This window comes from Solea solea, chromosome 3, assembly GCF_958295425.1.
Source record: "Solea solea chromosome 3, fSolSol10.1, whole genome shotgun sequence".
Taxonomy (NCBI): Eukaryota; Metazoa; Chordata; class Actinopteri; order Pleuronectiformes; family Soleidae; genus Solea; species Solea solea.
The window spans coordinates 7385199-7406459 of record NC_081136.1 but is presented as its reverse complement, the minus strand read 5'-3'; the positions used below and the strand labels follow the sequence as shown (position 1 = coordinate 7406459).

The following is a 21261-nucleotide window of genomic DNA, read 5'->3' as shown; positions in this document are numbered from 1 at the left end:
GGAAAAAAAAGAAAAGAAAAACAAGCGTTGCGAGGTCACAGCGAGAATAATGTTTGACTTTGGACCCATAAAACCTAATCAAGTCATCTGTGAGTCCAAGTGAAGGATTCCCTCAAGATGTTCTCCTGATATCATATTGACAAGAACAACCCAAAACGTGTAACGCCTCTGGTCACGGACATAAAAAGCCAGAGAGAAACAAAGACGAGTGGAATACATGAGACAATGTTTGATACCCAGTGGTCCTAGCAACACAATATCCAAACACAGACACAAAGGCAAAGCTAATCTCCCTGGCTGCGTCCCACTTCTTACACGCCCTGCGGTCCGAGGGAGTCTGGTGCGGGCCAAGGAAACCCGAGCCTCCATCACCCTCCCGCTAACGACACAAAACGCGGCACGCGGACTTTTAAATCCAGAGCCGCCACGAGGGCGTGAGGGGACGAGACGACTCCAAACTCCATGTCGCAATGAGTAAGTGAACAGAAACAACACTGACTGGCACAACCTTATCACTCCAACGTGTCTCCAATATCCCGGCACCTGACTAAATACACCCCGAGATCCAGTTTTGTCAACAAGCACCAATTAGTGCACTCTTTACCAGAGTTTGGGTGGTACTGGGATTTGTATATTTTCACGGGTCTGGTTGCGCGCGCCTGCAGATACCTGCCCACGCTGATCAATAAACAATGGCTGATTAGTGAGCGGTGACGGGTGATCGAAACCAAGGAGAAAAGACTGGCGTTTCCATTGACGTCGTTTTTAATAAGGCCTTCGATAACTGCTGCAAAGGAGCTGGAAAAAGCTAGCGGCAGAATGATTACGGAAATGCCAAACAGGCAAGGAGGAAGCTTAAAATAGAACACAATGCAAAGTAAAAGGACAAACAAGGAATTCCAGGGAGTTCTCCTGCATGAGAGCAAGGGTGAGGAGGAAGGAGTGTGTGTGTGTGTGTGTGTGTGTGTGTGTGTATGTGGAGGGGGGGGGGGGTTTCTTTTAAATCCAAAGACCAGATGAGGCCTGTTTTTTCCCTCCTGTGATTGAAAGAGAAAAGAGCCCAGAGGAGCTGGCACCACACTGACAACAAATAGACGCACAGTTTTAACAAAAAGGGAGCCAAAAAGTACCGGGGTCTATTTGATGTTGATGGGGTGGGTTTGTTTTGTCGAGCAGCCGCGGGGTGGGGGGAGGATCAAAGTGTGAAAAGAGATTATGATGTACGGGTTTGGAGGAGGTGAGAGGAAGAGAAGAGAGCGGATCAGAAAGCAAACATTTTCACATCAGAGGGAAACCAGCAGAAACACCTTTCCATAACAACCCAGTGGTCACACAATGTCAGGAAAACACTTCATCCTGAGGAGCCAAGGGTCGGGTTATTCTTGCACAAGAGTTGCGCCCTTTATCTCACAATGCTATTGGAAAACAAGGACGCTGCACGAGTGGCGTTTCATTTTGTCGCCCCAAACAACAACGACCAAAATCCAACCTAGAGCCAAGACTTTCATCCCCGTCAGAACTCCGGCTGTGAAGCGTCTTCCTGTTCCTTCATCTGCGTCACATGGGAGGAGAGATAACACCGCCGCACGTTTGCCACGTCATTGTTTTTACCTTGAGCCATTCTTCGGCCTGTTCTTTGCTCTGCACGGCCAGCACCAGGGCATCCGCCCCCTGGTGGACGATCTTCAGCTCGTGCTTCTTCTTCTTGCCGTCTTTGGGGATGTGCGTGATGCTGCAGCCGGACAGCGTCAGCTCCATCTGCGGGGTGTGGTCTTTGGAGGATTTGTAACACTGGGGGAGGAGCAGAGAAGAGGGGACGGTTACAGTGGAGGAACGGGATTAGTTTCGCATGGGGAGGTGGAGTAATGTCAGTTTTACCACAGGACATCTGTAATATTAATGACCAATTCGCATGGGATACGTCAGTAAAACGACCACAACTGGGAGAGGTAAATCGCTCCATGTGTCCCAGGAGCCCTTTACTGGGCCCAATCATGTTCCAGGTCCATTTTACCCAAGGTAAAAGTCGCTGCAATCTTAGCTGACATCGTTTAGTAATGATTAACGTCATGGCTAAAATCTCTGAGAAGTTAATAATTACTTCACTCCAAATCTGTTATATTGTCTTTTAATGGTCCAGTGTGTAAGAACGAGTGATATCTTGTGGTGAGACAACAGGTTGTAACAAATGGACGACTCACGCCGGATGCACACACGAATGTAGACTGTAAGTGTCTCATACCAGCAGTTTGTTATCTTTGATGACGCAGAGGAGTTTGGTCCACTGGCCGAAGCGTTTCTTGCGCAGCAGGAATGCACAGATGCGGGCGTCCTTCACCAGATCCATGGACGCCTCCTCAGACGGCCACTGGTGACGCATCTTCTGGCCCTTTCCGTCCTCCTCTTCCTCGTCGTACGACTCATAGGAGCTGCTCATGGCGTCAGAGTCATAGTCTGAGAGGGGGGAGAGAAAAAAAACAACATTTTTGCATGTATGGATTGTAATTTCGACGACGCGCAAATGTCAGTAAGCGCATCACTCACTGGAGGTGATGTATTCAGGAGCTTTACCGGGACTTAAAGGAACTGCCTCCTCATAGTAGCCTTCTGGCAGAGAGGAGCTGGGTAGTGGAGGAGGGCCATTGTTCGGAGGCTGTGGAGAGAACAGAAGTTTCCACTGATTAGTGTGACGGACGACTGACTCACATCCTTAAAACATCTACCAACACCTCTGCTCATTTATAGTAATTATAATCGATGAATCTTTTCAACGGACATTTAAAGAAAAACAAAAAAACACCTCATGCTGACAGACTGAAGTATCTAAGACACAGCTCATTCACATTTTATTCAATTTATAGTATTAACCACTGAACTCTTTAATACATGCACATTTTCTAGCAGTGACTGCTTTGGTTCATTCATTTCCTCCACTCATGTTTCAGAAAATCCTAAAAACGCCAATAGTCGCCTCCCAGCAACTTCACGCTCCTCTTTTTGAATGTAATACAATGTCTAGTATGTTTGTCTACAGAGTTTACTGCATGTTAGAGAGAGAAATCATGGTAAACTTAAACAGATTTCCTTAAAGATTTTACACTTGACCAAGACGGGAAAGTCGTATCAATAAAAGCTACAGTTTAAATCTGCGATACAATTCATTGGACTTGGTTGTGCTTCGACTGGAGAAGATAACGTTGTTTCCCTGTCTCGTAGTTACAAAATCTTGGCCAATAATCACAGATTTCTGTGCAGAAAATCAACGAGATGAACAATTAGAGCACTGGAGCGGTACCAACGTACCAAACGACACTGCATTTACTGGTGTGACTGGCGACTGGTGTTTCCATGAGGCCGTTTTCTAGACAAGAATGAAGTTACTTTAAAAAATGAATCACTATCAGTTGCTAACAAGTCAAGTGTTGTCCACTTTTTAAACCAGCTTGTCGAGTCGTGATGACGAGCTGCACATTTACGTTTGTGGTTCAGTGCACGTGCACAGGAAGGTTACAGAAGATGACGGATAATAAACGACACTCCTCTGTTAAAGCAATAAAAACAGAGAAAGCAGGTAGCCAGATGAATTACGGCAGCGATGAAGGCTCGTCTGGTGAGTCATTAGCGATGCTGACGGACGGTCGTTTATTCCGCCGTCAGCAATTTGGCCCAAAGTCTGGGTTGCAAGACAGGACGGGACGTTTTCAGCGGTAAAGTGAAGTCACTTTAAAGTGACACATTTTCAAGAAACCAAAGATGACGCCATCAATTCCTAGGGTGTCAGCTCAAATCAGCGGGCAACCACTTAGCGGGACGTTGTCACCTTTAAGCCCATAACGTGAGAAGAGGAGGGTGAGAAAGAATGTGTTTGAGGAAGAAAAAAAAGATGTAATTATAAGGTACTGCGTGACAGTGAAAACAAGCGAGTGGCCAAGTCTTGTGTTGGTTTAAGAAACCTAAGCAGAGGTCTTATTGATACTGACTGGAACTGAATTTAAAAGTGATTCAGTAGGCAAAATAAAGAAGCTGAGAAAAATGGTTAATTTGGGACTAAAGGCGCTGCAGAGAGGCATCCGCGTTATTGCGTGATGACTGATTTGGCCCTCAGTGGTTTTGAAGATGTTTTTATGGCATTGCAGAGCAGAGCTCATGACAGGAACGGAGAGGATTGGAGGAGAAATGAGACCTCCTTTGTTTGGACTTGGTTCTCTTTGGCAACGCGTCGTCCCCACAAATCCAGTTGTTAGAGCGGGGGATCAACTGCGCAGCCTGACGTGATCCATCTTGGCCGGAGCCGTTACCCAGTTTGCCGGCTCTGAGTAATAACAGAACTGTCACCGTGAACTGCAGACCTGATCCTCATAGAGCACATGGGAACAAGACTCGGCCTTACTGGTTGGATCATACAGCACTGTGATTCAACACTCAAGAAATAAGAAAAGTCACCAGGAGCTTTTCAGTCACTGATTTCTTAGAGCAGGTGAATGTGTCCGGGATAAACTAAAAAAAAGGAACTAGCAGTGAATCTACAGGCTTGGGTGATGGAAGTCACAGACACATAAATACTCAACAAAGCAACCAAAGCTACCACCTTTGACCCCACCATACTATTCTCCTTGTGTAGAAATGTTTTGTTGTATGAATCTGAGAACTTGTGGTCGGACCAGACCAACACTGGCCAACTGGGTGCCAGTGGACGTCAGTGTGTCCTACACAACGGTGGAAAGTCAGCAGCAGATTGAATCGGTAATGGAGGCCACAAAAAACGAGTCTAAAAAAGTTACTCTGATGTCAGCTAAGCGAATTACTCTGCACGAATAAAAATGGAAATTAACATAACCAAGCCAGAGGCTTTGGCTAAAGTCACATACTGGACATGATGTCGAAGGTGTTCTGGTTTATCTTTGACTCAGGACCTTGTGGTGTGTTCTGTGCAATGTATTTAACCAAAATCAACCAAACTAGAGGTGACGTGAGCCAAATTTGACCTTTGTTGACAGACCGACTGTTTCACCTCAAGTTTTATTGGAATTCTTCTCCACGGCTTATTTTTGTGCAAACGGAAAATACAGATAAGGAAAGGTGTTGCTAGAGAAAACCAACAACGATTGTGTTTTCCTCAAGCGTGCGTCAGTGAGCTTGCTAACCCTAAAACTGGATCGGCAACATGGACTTGAGACACCATTTATTATATTGTTTCCATTTTTGGGGGTCCCCACTGCGCCATGTCATAATAACAGCTGTGAAAATGGACTTTATCTGAAGGAGCATCTTCAGTTTTGTTGGTCCCCAGGAAGAGGTTGCATTGTTCAGCTTCTGATGTCAAATGGCTGTTTTTCCAAGTTTATCAAAATGGAAATCGTGATTTTTTTTTTTTATGACACAAATTAACACAACATTGTGTCTAAATCATTCCTCCCCAGAAGACCAGAGGAGTACAGCATGAACCAATAAATCAGCGTTTCTTCTGGAGTCTCATTCTAATAGTCAGTCTACATTACCGGCCAGTACCAGACAACTTTAAAGTGCAGAAAATGTCAAGCAGTAAAGACCTTAATGCCACACATTGGAGTCTTCTTGAAAGGCGTTTTCACAGGACCGTGGCTAAGCTGCACACATTTTCCTCGGATTGGAAAGCCTCTTTGATTTTTTCCCTTTGATTTTATTCTCTGGTGTCGGAGACAAGTTTTCCACTGGTGAACCCGTAATAAAGGGGGAACAATCCGATAGCTTTAAAAGTTATTGTTAACAGTTGACTCAACCAGTGCTGTGGTGAGGTCAGAGTCCACAACTGCAGCAGCGTGGGCTGTTCGTAAAAAAGTGTCCAGGCTGGCGTGCAGCGTCGATGACAAGCTTTTTCAAAGTGCAGAAAGTGTGTGTCACAGTGCCACAACAGTGGACGGAAGTCATCCTGCCACAATTACACTGCTGCTGTGATGAAAGGAAACGGTAGAATTTTATTTTAATGTCCGTGACTCTCAAGTATGCCAAGAATAATCTGTTGGACCAGTCCTTTCCATGAAGATCAACTGTGAACCTCTTGTTGGTAGGGCCTCGTTTTTTTTTGGCAGTCTTTCATGGTGATTTTTCTTTTGGATTATTTCGATGTAGAGTGTTTTCCAGGTTGGGTTGTGCAGCTCAAAACATCATGATGTAGCCTATATTTCTCATATGACAAACACAATCTAATCCTTCACAAGGCTTAAGGACTATGGAGCTATGATTCACTGGTCGAGCCCAGTGAAGGAAGTTGTGATTTGTAAATATGGGTACTCTTACGAGCAAAGAAAATATTGAAAAGTGACACTTGTATTGAATCCCTTATCCCTAATTGATCATAATGTGAAGAGTATAAACTAATTAAAGTATTTTTCTGTAACCAAATTGTCAACTGTTTATGAAAAGCTTCAGTATAAGTACCCCCAACAACATGCATTCAAATTTGTTTCCCAAACTTCCTCCTCTTACCGGAGACCATCACTCACAACCGCAACACTGGGTCATTTGTTAATATCTCAAACAGACAAAACTCTTTCATCCTAGCCAAACATTCAAGTCTTCTTTCCTTCCTACTGCTCTATCTCCATCACGTTTATTCACAAAGAAGTCCTCTAGAATCCAGCTTTTCAATCTTCACACAACTTTAAACTGCGGAGGGCAGCATTGCACCTTCCGGAAGAAACAATAATTATTATTAGAACACAATGTACATGATGTTACATTGAAAACACAATGTACATGATCTTCTAAAGCATTCCCCATTCACTGTGCACAATGCAAGGATTAGTTTCGTCTTCTTCTGTCTCATCTCGGTCAATGCAGCCGCCCCCTCCCCCCCGTTAATCCTCCTCTTCATCCTGCCTGGTTCTCTTTCCTCATCTATAAGTCAAGTGCTGAGCCAGACCTCGAGCAGAAACCTTATCGCGCCTCCTCTGGGGGAAACAGTGGTTCAGTGAACTCATTTCTTGGCAGAGATTCGCTAACCCACTAAAATCCAGCGCCGCCAGCGTTCTCCTCCCTAAACCAGCCCTAAGACAGAAAAAAGAAAAAGAATCCCCCTGAGAGGAAGACAGACAGAAAGCCAGGCAGAGAAGTGAAAAGAACAAAAGCATTCAGCCTCAAACAATGGGGCACAATATCAGGTTCGAGGAAGCGCAAGTTCAACTGGACGTGTTTTTGTTGATGGAGGGAGATTGTTGACATGAAGTCTGAAGCTTCATATCTCACATCACAATGACTTCCTTCAGGAAACCTTTGCACAACAATAATACATTAATAATCTTGCACAAACTGATTGTTTGAGGAGGCTTTTTTTTTTCTTCCCGAGTGCAGCTGAATACATTGCATTTGCACTCCAGAGAATGTGATCCCATTGCTCTGCTATGTAGAGACTCAAAGCTTCGAGGGACACGGGTGAGGAGAGTGTGTTTTTCATGCGCACAGGCACACACACAGACATACACCATACTAACTAATATGCACTTTAGCACAGTTTAACTTGTGCGTTTGCTTCCTTTCGCCAAAACAACAGCTTGGCCTTATCACACAAGTGATCTGCAGATAAATTACAGTGTGGCTCGAAAACGAAATTGAAGTTCACTGTGGTCAGGGGTGCATACCACCCCTGTGATGACCGGAAAAACACACATTATACGCAAATTGCACGTGTCTACATGTGTGCATGGTGCAATTAACTGGATTCCCGTTATTACCCGCAGGCGTATCCTCTTATTAATTAATTACAACAAGTTATTAAATGTGTTGTCGGCGATGTTCTTTTGGTTAACGTTTGGATAACTTACCGTACGACTTGGTATCCCCCGCCCCCCCCCCCCCCCCCCCTCACCTAAAATCACAAGCAGAGAGGACCGCCTCTTTGTGGAGTTTTGGCTCCTGATTGGGTAAACCCATGTCACTGAGCAAACAGAATCAGGAGTCGATACAATACTCAATATTGGTGCGATACCGGCAAAAATGAAAAGAAAAAGTAAACTCCAAATGGTTGGTTTAAAAGATTTAATGAGTGTATCCGTCTTAGTAGGAATTCAAAGTTGAGATATTGGTATTATTATCGGACATCGGAGGCATCCCAAGCAGAAATTTGGAGCAATTAATCACAGATTTGAATAGAAGTGAGGAAAAACCTACCCCTACATAAAAAAGTGAAATAAAACATGCCAGTAATGATACGTCCATATTACTTTTCATACTTTATGGAACTGCCAATCCACTTACATTACATTTAAAAGGGAGTTTTCATGTCCCACCATGGTTCAACTGCTGTTCCTCCCTCACAGTAACTAAAGAGAACACTGCTACAACCATAAGTGGAGCATCACATACAGGTCATGTGCATGGATGCAGATCAGAATGTCAGAATTCCACAGTCATAATGTGTAATTAGGTAGTGGTAAAGGAGTCCTGACCTTGGTTTGGATACTTGGGACTGGGAGGAGTGTCTGCTGCTGTGGCCCTGGCCTGAAACTCACATCCAAACATTTATGCTAAGTATCCATTTCTGCTCAGCGTAGGAGGACTGGACCTGAAAAAATGTTTCTGCCACGGTGCCAGTGCAACGCTGGAATGGATAAACGGAGTGGACACAGGAAAGCCACTCCCTAAAGAGAGGATATGGAAAGAGAAAAACTGCATTTCCCATGATTCTTGGCAAACAACCAAGTACTGCATGTTTCCAGCTATTACCAATTTTTCGTATTTGACTTATTGACTCAGATTATTTTGGGGAATCAATGGACTGAAGAAAAAAAGTGATGTCTGGTAGGTTCATGCTAGTGCTCTGCTTTCAGATTCTGGGTCAAATTTGGGAAGACTTTTCCAACTCTGGGTCACTATACAGTTTCTATGTGCAACAGCTGGTATTGTCAGGTAAACCCCTGTGCCAATAGGTCATTAATCAAACATCTCTCACTGTTACATTGCTCTCTTGATCATAGAACATCTCTAGAAGCTTTTGCAGTATCCCACAACACTTTATCCAGACAGTATCAACTCCACAAAGACGCGTCCTCACTGATCATGAAGTTAGGCCATTTGAGCCAAAGTGGCATAAAGGTAAAACTGCAAATACTCTTACTACCAGTTCATTTCAATAGCCTTGCATTTCCACAGCAACACATACACAAAACTGTACCCTTCGGAGAAAATGACTGTGTCAAAACCTGGACATCAAGTACTTCCATTTGACCGGGCCTTCAGTTCCTTCAGAGAAAGGATTATGGGTGAAATGTTATTGCAAGCTTTGCTTAAACCATTATTTATTTAGTGGAGGGTTTTGTTAAGGCCTATGTTCTTTTCCAGCACCGCCCTGCATCACAGTTACACACATTCACATCTGGGAGCTGCAGAGTACAACCACAGTCTTCTCCTGCTGGCGCCCGGTCATCGTGTACTAGAGGTTAAGTGCCTTGCTGAAGGTCACATGGATGGTAGTCATTTGAGGGAAGGAGGGGTGGGGTGGGGGGTGATGTTACTCCTTTTCTTTCCTTGACCAGACTTTCGCAGCTGGTCCTGGCCATTTTGCCTCATTTCCAAGCTACTGCCACCCATATTTGTTCAAGCACATGTGTTTTCAGTCCTGTCTCTTGTCAGATAAATCAAGGGCTGACCAAAATGTTTGAGCACACTCGTGGCTACATCGGCACAGCTAGGAACATTAGAAAGTTTATCAAGCAGCATGCGAGGGTGTGATCCTTGTCAGAGCTTCAGTAATACCGAAAGGCAAAGCGAGGTCAGATGGGACCAAATGTGGGCAGATATCCATGCAGACACACAAACCTCCACCCCCCAATCACATTCTTTGAAGCTCACGCATGAGGTCAAGCTGAAGCATTAAGTTAGAAATTGAAGCCAGGCTGAAGGAGAAGATGAAAGCACAGAGAGCAAAAGGCTTTGACGCAAGTTACCCACCAGCCTCTGGGCTGACCTTGAATGTCCTGCCATTGTCACAAGACAACCCTGGGACAGAAGACACATCAACCTTTGACCACAATCTGATTAATTTATCCTTGAATTGTGCCAAATTTGAGAAATTCCCTCAAGGTGATACTGAAAATAAATTAATGACAGTCTAATCTAAAATCCCTGTTGATAGAAGCGGGGCTGACATTGAATTCAAGGACTTTTCAAGGGCTTTTCCAAGACATCAAATTCAAGGACTGAATGTGCTGACACAGCTTAAGATGGGAGGGCAACGTCACCCATGGTGTCCACTTTTATAGATTTGCAGCACACTCTGCATCTGGACTAGTGATTGTCCTTGGGATCCTGGACAAGTCAGTCTCTGTAATTTTCTTTGGTGAGACAGAGATCTTGGAATTTTCATTTCCCAGGCATCACTGAATTTGCTCTCTCTTGCTTAACGCTACTCGCTCATTGTTCCGCATGGAATCGCATGTCAACGACAGAGAGACAGTGGACAGTGTCCACAACATCTCCAGTAACTACGGCCTGACGTTTGGCGTAGGCCTAGTCTATGTACATCAAGCAATGAAGGGCATGAAACAGTAGGTGGTGTCATAACAAACAAGGGAGACCAAAATATCAACTTGTCTTCTTTCTAACACAAAATTCAAGCACTTGCAATGACCAATGTCTATTTAGGGTGATTTTCAAAAAACTTTACATTCGTAAACCTTCAAGGATTTCAAGGACCTGTGGGAACCCTGCAGAATGCGTTGGCTGTTTCTGTTTAGTTCCAATTTTGTTTAATACAAAAAAGGAAAACACTTGATGAGTATTGAATGCCAAAAGCCATTAACCTTACACTCTCAATTTATGTACGGTGACATTTAGAAGTGTCAGAACACGCTGTGTGTATAAATGTGAGTAATCACTTGGAATATTGTGATAACAAACCGCAGCACCTCATTATGTTGGCGGCAACAGTGGCAGCTCTCCACCAGCATTACTGAAAGCCTCATTGTTTGGGGGAGGAATTGAACGCGGATGTCAGCCGATTAGACAACGCATACTCAACAGCACATACATAACAGTCCTCTTTTATGCCTCGCTCACATTCTAACATGCGGGTAAGTGTCCACACACGAACTGTTTGTACGAGAAGGAACAAGAAAACAAAAGACAAAGCAGAGTGTGATACTCCATTTCCTACAAAAAAAAAAAATCTGTGCAGGATTCAAGTCCTGAGCCAAGTCTCTAGATCCTGCCAAACTCTGCGATACACATCGAGGTGTTCCACCTCCGTGTTTATACATGAACCACCCATGCTAGTGTTACCCACCGACAAAATAAAACCCCTTTCTCACAACTCCCATTTTCTTAACTTCCCTTTCACCACTTTCTCTTAAGTTGAGTGTGTATTTTTGCAGGACAGGTGCACTCGGCCGAGGGCCTCTTACTGGCAGACGTGCCAGCTTACAGAGCGAGCTAAAACAGAAAACTGGTGAGAGAGATTGGGCTGGGAGTTTCCTGCGTTTCTCTCACTTCACAATGAGGTGGAAATGTGGGTCAGAGGCAAAGAGGAGATGGTTTTGGGGGTGAAAAAGGGAAGGACTGGATTGGAACCTGTGTGCTGTACAACATTTAACGCAGGGATCTTGAACTCAAACAACCTGGGGGCCACTGAGTGTCTAGTTTGGTCAGTAGGGTGCCAAAGAAGTCCAACTTTTTTTGAGAAAAAGACATTGAAAAAATAATATTTATGATGCTATTTCTCATAATTCCAAATTAAAAGTGTTTGTTTTAATGTGGAACGATAAATATGCAATATAAATGTATCTATTATGATGCAAAATGAATCTATCAATTAAAATAAAACTCATTATAACTTGATATAAAGTGGCGAGCCCAAATGTAGAGCGTAATTTAACATATTCAAACTTGATACAAACTTTCCAAACTGAGCAACTAATGAAGAAAATTGCTTAAATTTAAATTTTAATTAGGTAGCAGTCACCCAAATATGTGCCAAGTTAGAAAATACACTTTCTTTTGTGCTTCTCAACTGCGATTTCAACACTTCCACCAACACATTTGATAAAAAAAAGAAAAAAAAAGTAGCACTGTGTCATATAACCTGAATGATTTCTGTCCAATGTGTTAAATGTTGCCTTTGGCTCACGTGGGACATCCACATAATGGGTCAGACGTTTTCCCAGACCTCTTCCGTTCATTTCAGCTGAAAGTCTTGACGACATGAATTTATTTCCCACCAATATTCACAATTACGGTAACCCGTGCCAGAATAACACTCTCTCGTTTTACTGCTCAACTGGCGAGTCGGGAAACTGGATACTTTAGCATGATGCTGCTTGATTTGCAAAAAGAGAAAAGACATTTCGGCAAGCCTTGAGATAAAGCAGAGAGACACAATATTAAGCAATTTAAGTGAGCATTTTGAGACTTTTCTAATTTAGTCATTTCGAAGTGATTGACCCATTAACCCATTGGTTTGTGGTACATACACACTAGAAATCTAATCTTACATGAACGTGATGTGAAATCAAGTTTAGTCCACCATTCTTGGAAAAACAAACCCCCTTAAAGCTGAAATAGCTTAAACAATGTGATTGCACAGTGAACTGGCTTTACATAAGGCCCTATAAGCCTTGTTTATGCTTTTCTACCATGACCGAAGGGCTTTCTTGAACAAATGACTCCATTTATGACACAGTAGAACTGCCTTAATCCTCATTTAATATCAACCACAGTTTTTTTTCCCCCCAACACCAGCTCCAAGAATGAGAACAAGTGCTTCATGACCAAACAGGAACCGCTATAGACACAAAACTAGTCTGTTGTCCCTTTAAGGTATTGGAATTAATCAAGCTACATCATCATCTTGAATTAAAAAAAAAAAAGATTAATTGAAGGCTGGGCAAAAAGATGTCAATCTGTCATCAGGAAGAATGTGTTCACTTTGTCCATCGCCCTTGGTTTTGTTTGGTTTAAAGGCTAACTGCATTAGCTCTTTATACCAGACGGCAGAAATAGATTAAATTTTCCCTCAGTGTGTTATTAAGTCACTTTGTTCACTTAATATGTCAAGAGAGAAAAAAAAAATCCTGGCATTGTAAAAAGCCTTCGAAAGCACTTTAGTGAGGGGGGGGAAAGAAGTTGTGAAATAGGTTTTCCATCCATGCTCCAGTTTCTCAGCGGGGACTTTTTCCAGAGTGTCAGACCAAGTAGGACGAAATGGTTCTGGCACTTGGGATTAACCATGCTGCGGGCATGTGTCACTTAGCCGTGTAGCGAAGACTTAATTAATCTCCAATTTGCCACTTGTTCGGTTGCAGAGTAAGACCCGTCAAAACCACCTCCTTTCCTATCTCAAATGAATGACACAATAGCGCTGATGTCACCAAAAGCTTTGCTGTGGTTGACCAAACCGCCAAGTAGGGGAAGCCCACGGAGGAATTAAGTCAAATATGAAAACAGATTCATCAGCACCGAATGGAAACCAAACGTCGCCATGACAGAAACTACCAAAGGGGGAAAAAATCATTTTCAGAAGACGTACAAAGACAGGACTGGATCGACTGAAATTGTGTGATTGCGAGCCAACTCCTGCTGCACATGCAACGTCGTAGATTGACACAGCACTGTGACACATTTACTTGCTACAATGTGTTTCCCCTTTGGGCTAGAAAACATTTGGTTTGGCAAAATTCATCCGAACTACATGTATTCCAGACACAAAGCTGCTGGTCTTCGGCCACCAACATTGCAATGATTTGCAGCGGGTATTAAATGTTTGGAGACGATGGCGGGGACCAAGGGACCAAGATCCTTCCTCCAACTCGCAGTGACACCTAACAACTTAGAATTAGTGTGCATTTAGACATGAGTGTACACTATTTGTTGTACACAAAGCATTGGGCTGAGATGTATATTTATCTTTGAAAGTGCTCAGGGACGATGGGGGTTGTCTGAAAATGAATTCCAAATGGGACCCAGACTGGAAAGGATACCGCATCCTGGCTTCTATGCCCCTCATATGAACACATTTCCTAACCTGTCGGCGCTCCAAGTAGTCTCTAAGTGTAACAAATATGTCACAGAGTGTGGATTTTTAACGCATGCAGATGAAACGCAAAGGCCAGGCGGTTTTGTTTGACGGGTAGGGCCCTGAAAAGTCTGTTTGGAGGAGGGGGTGGCACCGCTCTCCAACATCAACACAGATGGAAATCATTTGTGTCTCAACAAGAGGACTGGTCCGTATTCAGCTCAAGCAAAGCCACAGCGGAGCCTCGCACGGTCCTTAGGATGCAAATGATGATGTGACTGGATTCCTGATGGAGATGCAGCTGTTTTTTTTTTTTTTGCTGAATAATTATCATAAATGCCAAACACTTGCATGTCATAGCCTCCCCCCAAGATGTGAGGGTTCGCTGCCTTTATCTGGTTTGCATCATTGCAAATTGAATATCCTCGGGTTTTTTACAGTACGCAGTTCAAAAATGAGGAATCATCTTGTGGTTCAAGTTTTCTTGCCTGTTAATCCTGATCGATCTATTCGAAAAAACTGACTTAAACTTTCCTATAATTGCCCAAATTTGCCAGAAAGAAAATTTGGAGTCCACGGTTTAGCAGTGCAAATGAAAGGGTCCACGCTTGCAAGCGGTTCCAACTAAATGTGAGGCACGTGTAAATAAAAAAAAAACGTTGTAGGATAGATCACAAAAAGAATCACTGGGTAAAGTACGCAATACTTTCAGGGGGGTACCAACAAATTACTCTGAAACTACCAGTTCATTTTTAACAATTCTACCAGAATAACAGTGTGGAGAGACAAGTCAAACTTGTGGTTACACTTTCCTCAAATCAAATCCCACTGCAATACCCATGGCCAGAAATGCAAATCTGACCAAGGCAACACAACTAACCTAACAACAAACACAAAATACATGCACTCAAGACCTTAGCCCTTCATTTGTATTTAAAAAGGTATTTAAAAACCATAACACACTTTTGGCTCAATGGGATACACGATAGATTTGCAAATGGGACGACGGTGGACCAGTGGTACAGCGATTTGTCTTTCAACTGGACTGGATTTACCATTTGTTTGCACAAACGGAAGCTGAATTAAGGATGCAAAACAAGTTAAAACTTTGAACTTCTATCTTTGAAAAACTTTGCTAATACTGGTGCTAACCTCTCAAAGGAAACGTCTACAAAGTGATTCTACCACAGCAAAGAGAAAATGAGCGTACAGTATTTACTGTGCGTCACCGTGTTCATTTCCTTGTTTTCATTTTGTGACAGCATGACATATGGACACTGCAGAGAAGGTCTTGTAACAAAATTCCAGTGACTAATCACTTCTGGAAGGATGCTTGCCGGATTTATGTGTTCAGCGAAGCGGCTCCATTCTCCATCTGGAGCTTAATCCCCCTTTTAATGCAGCTTAATGGAAACGCACATCATTTACATTAACTTTTTTGTTTTTTTCTCTCAGGACCTTTGTTCATACGACTCGACAGCCGGGTGGAACGCGTTCATACAGCTGAGACGCTGAGCTTGTCGATGAGAGGAAGGGTTTTTTTTTTTTTTTTTTTTTTTTACTGCCAAAGATAAAAGTGCAATGCAAGCGTCGCATAAATCTTGGATAAGAAAACAGAGAAAGGGTCTTTCAAGACCTCACTTGGATTTGTCACATTCAGAGGTCATTATGATCGAATTAGAGCCGGATCTTGTTTTACTGTGCGTGAAAGTACATGTGCATATAACACGTTGTAAAATGGTGGTGCAATGCACTTTCTTAGATCACTGTAGATATTAACAAGGTGAGGGGTGTAGACAAGCCAACTAAATGCTATGTAAACAATGTATAATGTCAGTTGCACAGAAGATCAGTTGCTGTTGTGCCGCTTTTCATTTTCATGATCTATAAATCTGTCAGTTGTTTTCTCGAGTCATCGCTTGGTCCATAAAATCTCAATAAATATTGATCGGCGTGACCCAAACCTTGAAACGACGACATTCTCAAATGTCTCTTTAAATTATTCCAATTGAATGATTTCCTTGTTACGTGGAGCAAAGAAAACATTTATCAAAATAGTTGCCACTTAAACAATCAAGTACTTAGAATGCATGCAGTTTTAGGTTCATATCCACCCAGTGTTGCCATTATTAAAATAGTCGTTCAACACTCGAGCAGAACTTTCCAATTAGTTATAAATCAGTCGATAAATACATTAAAACGATCTAGTTTTAAATCCACTGAGGTTCCCTGAACTGACGACTCCTTATATAACCCGTGAGTAATCAAAATGGCTGCCACTGGTGTAACTTCTGAAGCCACAGGCTCTCTCGGTATTGCAGAGAGCGCTGGTTTGGCTCAGCACTGAGCCTTGACGGGTCACAGACAGACCATAGCCAAGGCCGTCTCTTGCTCCTCCGTGCTCCCCCGTTCTTCAACCACATCTCTCCTCTTTTTACTTTTTTTTATTTTGCTGCACTGACTCACCCTCATGCAACTCAGAAAATATCATATTTTACACGTTGAAAAAAAAGGAAAACTTATCAGTGTCCCGTCTGCACCAGATCTTGCTCTGCTTTGTGTCTTCAACTTATTGTTTCCCCCCCCTTCGCATTCTTCTCTCTCTCTCTCTTCCTTTTAACCATCTATCTTTTCTTTTTTTTTTTTTACCCCCTGCACGCTAAAATTTATTTAAACTTAAAATGAAGCAGGCTGGAGATTGGAAAGCGGGAGCGGAGCGGCTCTTTCGTCCTCCGTCTGGACAGCTTATCCAGAGGTCAGGGAGGAAATGTGATGAATGGTCATTTCAGTGCAGAGGGACAGTAAGAGAGCACTGGAAGAGAATAAAAGATAGCAGCTGGCTTTCCGTCCAAGTGTATTTATGAGAACTGTACTTTACTGCCGTCATTCTGCGCAGCAAGCACATACGGCACTTTGAGTATTCTTTATATATATATATATATACATATATATATATATATGTATATATATATCCCCCCATGGCGATCTAGACGAAGGTGGCGACCAGTCCATCCACCCAGAAAGTAATTAAAAAAAAGACAATCGGTCTTCCTCTTTCATCCAGTTTTGTTGTTTCCAGACACACACACAGGGGTCACTGGAGGAAGCAGATGCTGAGCAGTGGTTTTAATTAAAAACTGCACTGTTAAGGCCTTGTGTGTGTGTGTGTGTGGATTTAGAACGAGGAGTTGCGGCATATTGTTATGAAGAGAGAGAGCGAGAGCTTTGTGAGCCAGATGCAGCAACTCCAACAGTTTCTGAGGAAATTAAAAGTTCACTCGTTTGAGAACTACTTGAAACAAAAAGCAACATCCACTTTTTCTTTGCCCAGTTGATGTCAATTACTCTTTGTCTGTTTACAATAAAAGAAACAGGAGGTGTCAGAGCTGCTTCCCAGTCCTGAAACAAGACCACACCCAGAGCCCTGACCTGCGAGTCCACAACATCACGTTGTTCACACTGGAATTTCTCTACGCCGCTATGACAATCGGGGAAGTTTATTGTTCATTTATCATCATTTTGGCTTGGCCAGAGATTGGGAAGCAGGAGACAAGACACAGCGGTGGAATCCGAGTGACACGAAGTTGGCCGGTGTTCGGAGAAACAGCTCTTTTCACTCTCAGACGCCCCAAAACTAGGGCTGAAACTGAGATGTTTCTCGTAAGCTGGGCTCAGACGACAGGAATTTTAGGCCGATTTAAATCCGAGGATGCATCTGGTCTCTAAATTTAATTAGTCATGATCTTTCGGCCCAGACTGTCTTGTGGTTTAAGGGGCATCTGAGTCGCCCTTTACTCTGTACAACTGTTTAAAAAGGACGATCCAGGTGAAGGTTTAGGGACTGGATGAAAGTCTTACCAGCCATGGGTGAGGGATTTCTGGGAGGGGCATCTGGGGTGGAGCTGGTAGTCCGCTGTGGATCTCCGACTTGAACGAAGGTTCTGCGGGGACAAAAAAGGGAAAAGTGACAGAATATAAGAGGATGTTCTTTAATACATGTGCATAGTGAAGTCTAGAAACATTCAGTCACTGCAACTGGGTAAGAAGTTACAGTTTGTTTTTGGGAAATCTTGTTTTGAGTTCTATTTAGTAGCCGATTCCTTTTTGTTTATGTGTTCAAACTAGACTCGGAAAGACCTTTCACTCCCATTTTCCCATTCTGCATAATCACATGCACAAACTGTTTATACAGATTAGAAACTTGGATTAAATATTCAGCATACAAACAGGCTTTTACACAGCCGGATGAATAAGAATGTGAGGACTGTCATTATATCTCACCGACGACTTGGACGCCAGAGTTTAAACACTGGCTTCGGTTGAGACACTGGATAATGGAGGTGAAATTAGTCAGGCATGTGGTTTAAATGAATGACCCAGCACGAACCGGGTGTGTTGCACGTGTCTGACTGTTTCAGCTAACGCCATTTCATTAGAAATAGAAACGGGACTGAAGCCTCTTCCAACAGGAAACTGAAGTTTGTGCCGCTTCCCAAACGACTCCCCCTCCTGGACCAGAGTCCATTGACGAAGTTTTTCATTTAGACTGACCTAATGAGCACAAACCTACTAAATGAATCAGCAGTGGAGGAGTATTTTCTGTGTCTTGTGAGCCAAAACTGCTGTTTTTGTCAATGGCGTTTGGTGCGAGGGAGCGATCGGTTTACAAAGTGACACAAACGTCAGTTCCCCCTTTGGGAAAGCACACAAGCAGATGCAGAGGGGAGCCTTTAAATCTGGTTTCCCTGTTGTCCCCGGGTTGCTGCCATGTTTTCAATGAGCTCAGGCCCGTCCACCAAAAAAAACCTTAACTATGTGTCGTCAGTATCCAAAACTGGTATCGGGGACGAGGAAAGTTTGATCGGTGCATCTTATATCTGAACACTTTGCTCTGTTCAGGGGGTAAAAATAACATCTGTTATCATTTCAAGCTGTTTTTAGGCACAGTTTTATCTACACTATCAGTAAAATGTGTCCAAAACAGCCTCACCCTCCTCCAAACATGTGCAACCTCTGAATTCTCACAGGTGAAGCCAACAATCTGATCATGTACCAAGATATCAGTTCCAGATATGTCTAAAAGTGTTTCACGGGGAGTGCAAACGTTGCATTAGTGGGTTTGTATCGCACCTTTGTCAGAGAGAACTCTGTGAAGGATGTTGGACAGGTAGATCTTCTTCTCTCGGACCCCGGCGCTCAGGTACTCCCTGTCCAGCAGGTCCAGGAACAGACGAAGCTCAAACACCAGCTCCTCCATCGCTGCGGGACAAAAAACACAGATGATGTCAATTTCGGGGGAAGCTATTATTATCACTCCAGATAACGAGGATGTTTATTACATCTGTAATCGCACTCATAACAATGAAAAAATGCTTCTGGCCAAACAAGCACGTCTACAATTAGATCCACAACCCACAATTTGTGTTTTAAGTCCCTCAGGTTGTAGAAACTCTTCAGTCCCACCATTAGACGTCATCGATTCCTGACCTTTGCCCTTTAAAGCACAGCGACGGGCGACGTCAACAGCTATTAATCATCCCTTTGCGCCACATGTTTGAGCGAAAGCTGTCGGCGGCGTCTTATCGCTCTCGGGGCCAACGCAAAACAGACACCGAACAAAAGCAACGCACCGTTATATAACAGGTACGAGCGCAGCCAGGCACGGAGATGAAAGACGGGGGCCTTTCAGTCAGTCGCTCAATCATCGAATCAAATCGCTCTTCATTCCAGCTAAAGAGACCCAGCGGGGCTGATAGCCGCTCGGCCAGGACAGACCTGGCAACCCACCTGACAGACATATCGCGGGTGAATTATTAGAACCTGGTGGAAAGACGCTCTACGGCCAGAAAAGATAAAAAAAAAAACATTACAGCAGAAACTAAATATAGCACAGATCTAGAGGCTTAGGTATGTGTGTGTGTGTGTGTGTGTGTGCCGCAGTGAGGTGAGCAGTGTGTTCATGTGTAGGTTAAAGTGTGCGCTTTGTGCGTTCCTTCTCCACACACTCGTATCGGAGAGCCTGTTGTGATACGGATGGTATCAGGGCTGAGATCATAAGCGTGACTCTGAGTGGCCGCGCAGAGCCCCGTCCTGAAGCCACTCGAGCTTCTTGTCAACATCTGATTACATCGCAGGTGACGACATCGCGCTGGAGAAGCAGCTGCAGGCTGAACGAGGGCGAGTGGAGTTGACGGTGATTCGTTCAACGTGTTCTTTCCTTTTTACAACCCCTGATCCTGCGTCACACAGAAACTGTGAAACTCCCCAAAACTGTGGAGGATAAAAACTGACTTGACTGAATTTGAAGCTATAACGTGTAACATTTCTGCATTTAAATATCCAGAAATGAAAGGACTGTGTTGTGGATTTCCACTCTTTGAATTTCTATTCAAGGTTGTGGATCGTTTCCCTGTGGTTGCCTTTTAATGGCATCATATGCCTTACTCACAAATCCCATGATCCCACGCTGCTTCCTGACTTCATCAAACTTTGTGTTGTTTTGAATGTATTTATTTTGTTGTATCGACCACACAAAGCCTGATTTTGCACCTTTAATAACTTTAGATTGTTTAAATTTGACTTATTTTTCTTCATGCCCCATCCCGAGCTCTGAAGTCTAATAACAGGCTGCTTTTGGATTTTAGTGCCAAAATCCCAACTTTTGTGTAGCTACCCTTAACTTTGGAAAGAGTTACCCAGGGATATTAAATCCACATTTAAAGACCCACCTCTTCTCCTTGGCCTTCACTTCAGGATAAAAATAGTCAACCTGGACACTTTTATGTAGTTTTTACCATTTTACTATTTCATTATGACACTATTTTTACTAGTTTTACTTCTATTTTTTTTAGTGATTTTATGTTTTATACCTTTTAGGTTGCCGAGCCTTTAAATCTGTGAAGCACTTTGGTCAACCTTGGTTGTTTTTTTTTGAATGTGCTCGAGAAATAAAGTCGACTTATGCTTCAGTAAAAGGGTCCAGTCATCTCCATGGTAACCGAACACCTAACCTAACAATATAGGAATCACAGGGTACCTCATGACACGATACATGGCCCACGATACCAATAATATTGCGATACAGCGATTGTGTGATAATCAATATATTGCAAGACAATCATAAAGCGATACATCACGATATCTGACGATATATCATCAAATGGATATTTTGAGCCAACCCTAATCCTAATGGCTGGCTAGCATACGTGTTTGTCACAAGTGGCACTAAAGATGACACATTCCAGTGTTTTGGGGGACAAACTTTTATAAGATGGCTGACA

General features: G+C 43.2%; 1 protein-coding gene across 4 annotated transcripts in view; it reads right to left on the bottom strand.

Moving 5' to 3' along the window:
* Positions 1–21261, bottom strand: part of afap1 (actin filament associated protein 1) — a 92323-nt gene that overhangs the window by 18582 nt on the left and 52480 nt on the right. For 3 of the 4 annotated variants that reach the window (XM_058625124.1, XM_058625123.1, XM_058625126.1), the window contains exons 2-6: positions 19112–19240; positions 17840–17922; positions 2545–2653; positions 2243–2454; positions 1612–1791 (exon numbers count right to left, since the gene is read on the bottom strand). In XM_058625124.1, the coding sequence (XP_058481107.1) occupies positions 1612–1791; positions 2243–2454; positions 2545–2653; positions 17840–17922; positions 19112–19240 (713 nt within the window). The remainder of the gene's footprint in view (positions 1–1611; positions 1792–2242; positions 2455–2544; positions 2654–17839; positions 17923–19111; positions 19241–21261) is intronic. The other variant, XM_058625125.1, reaches the window with a different exon arrangement.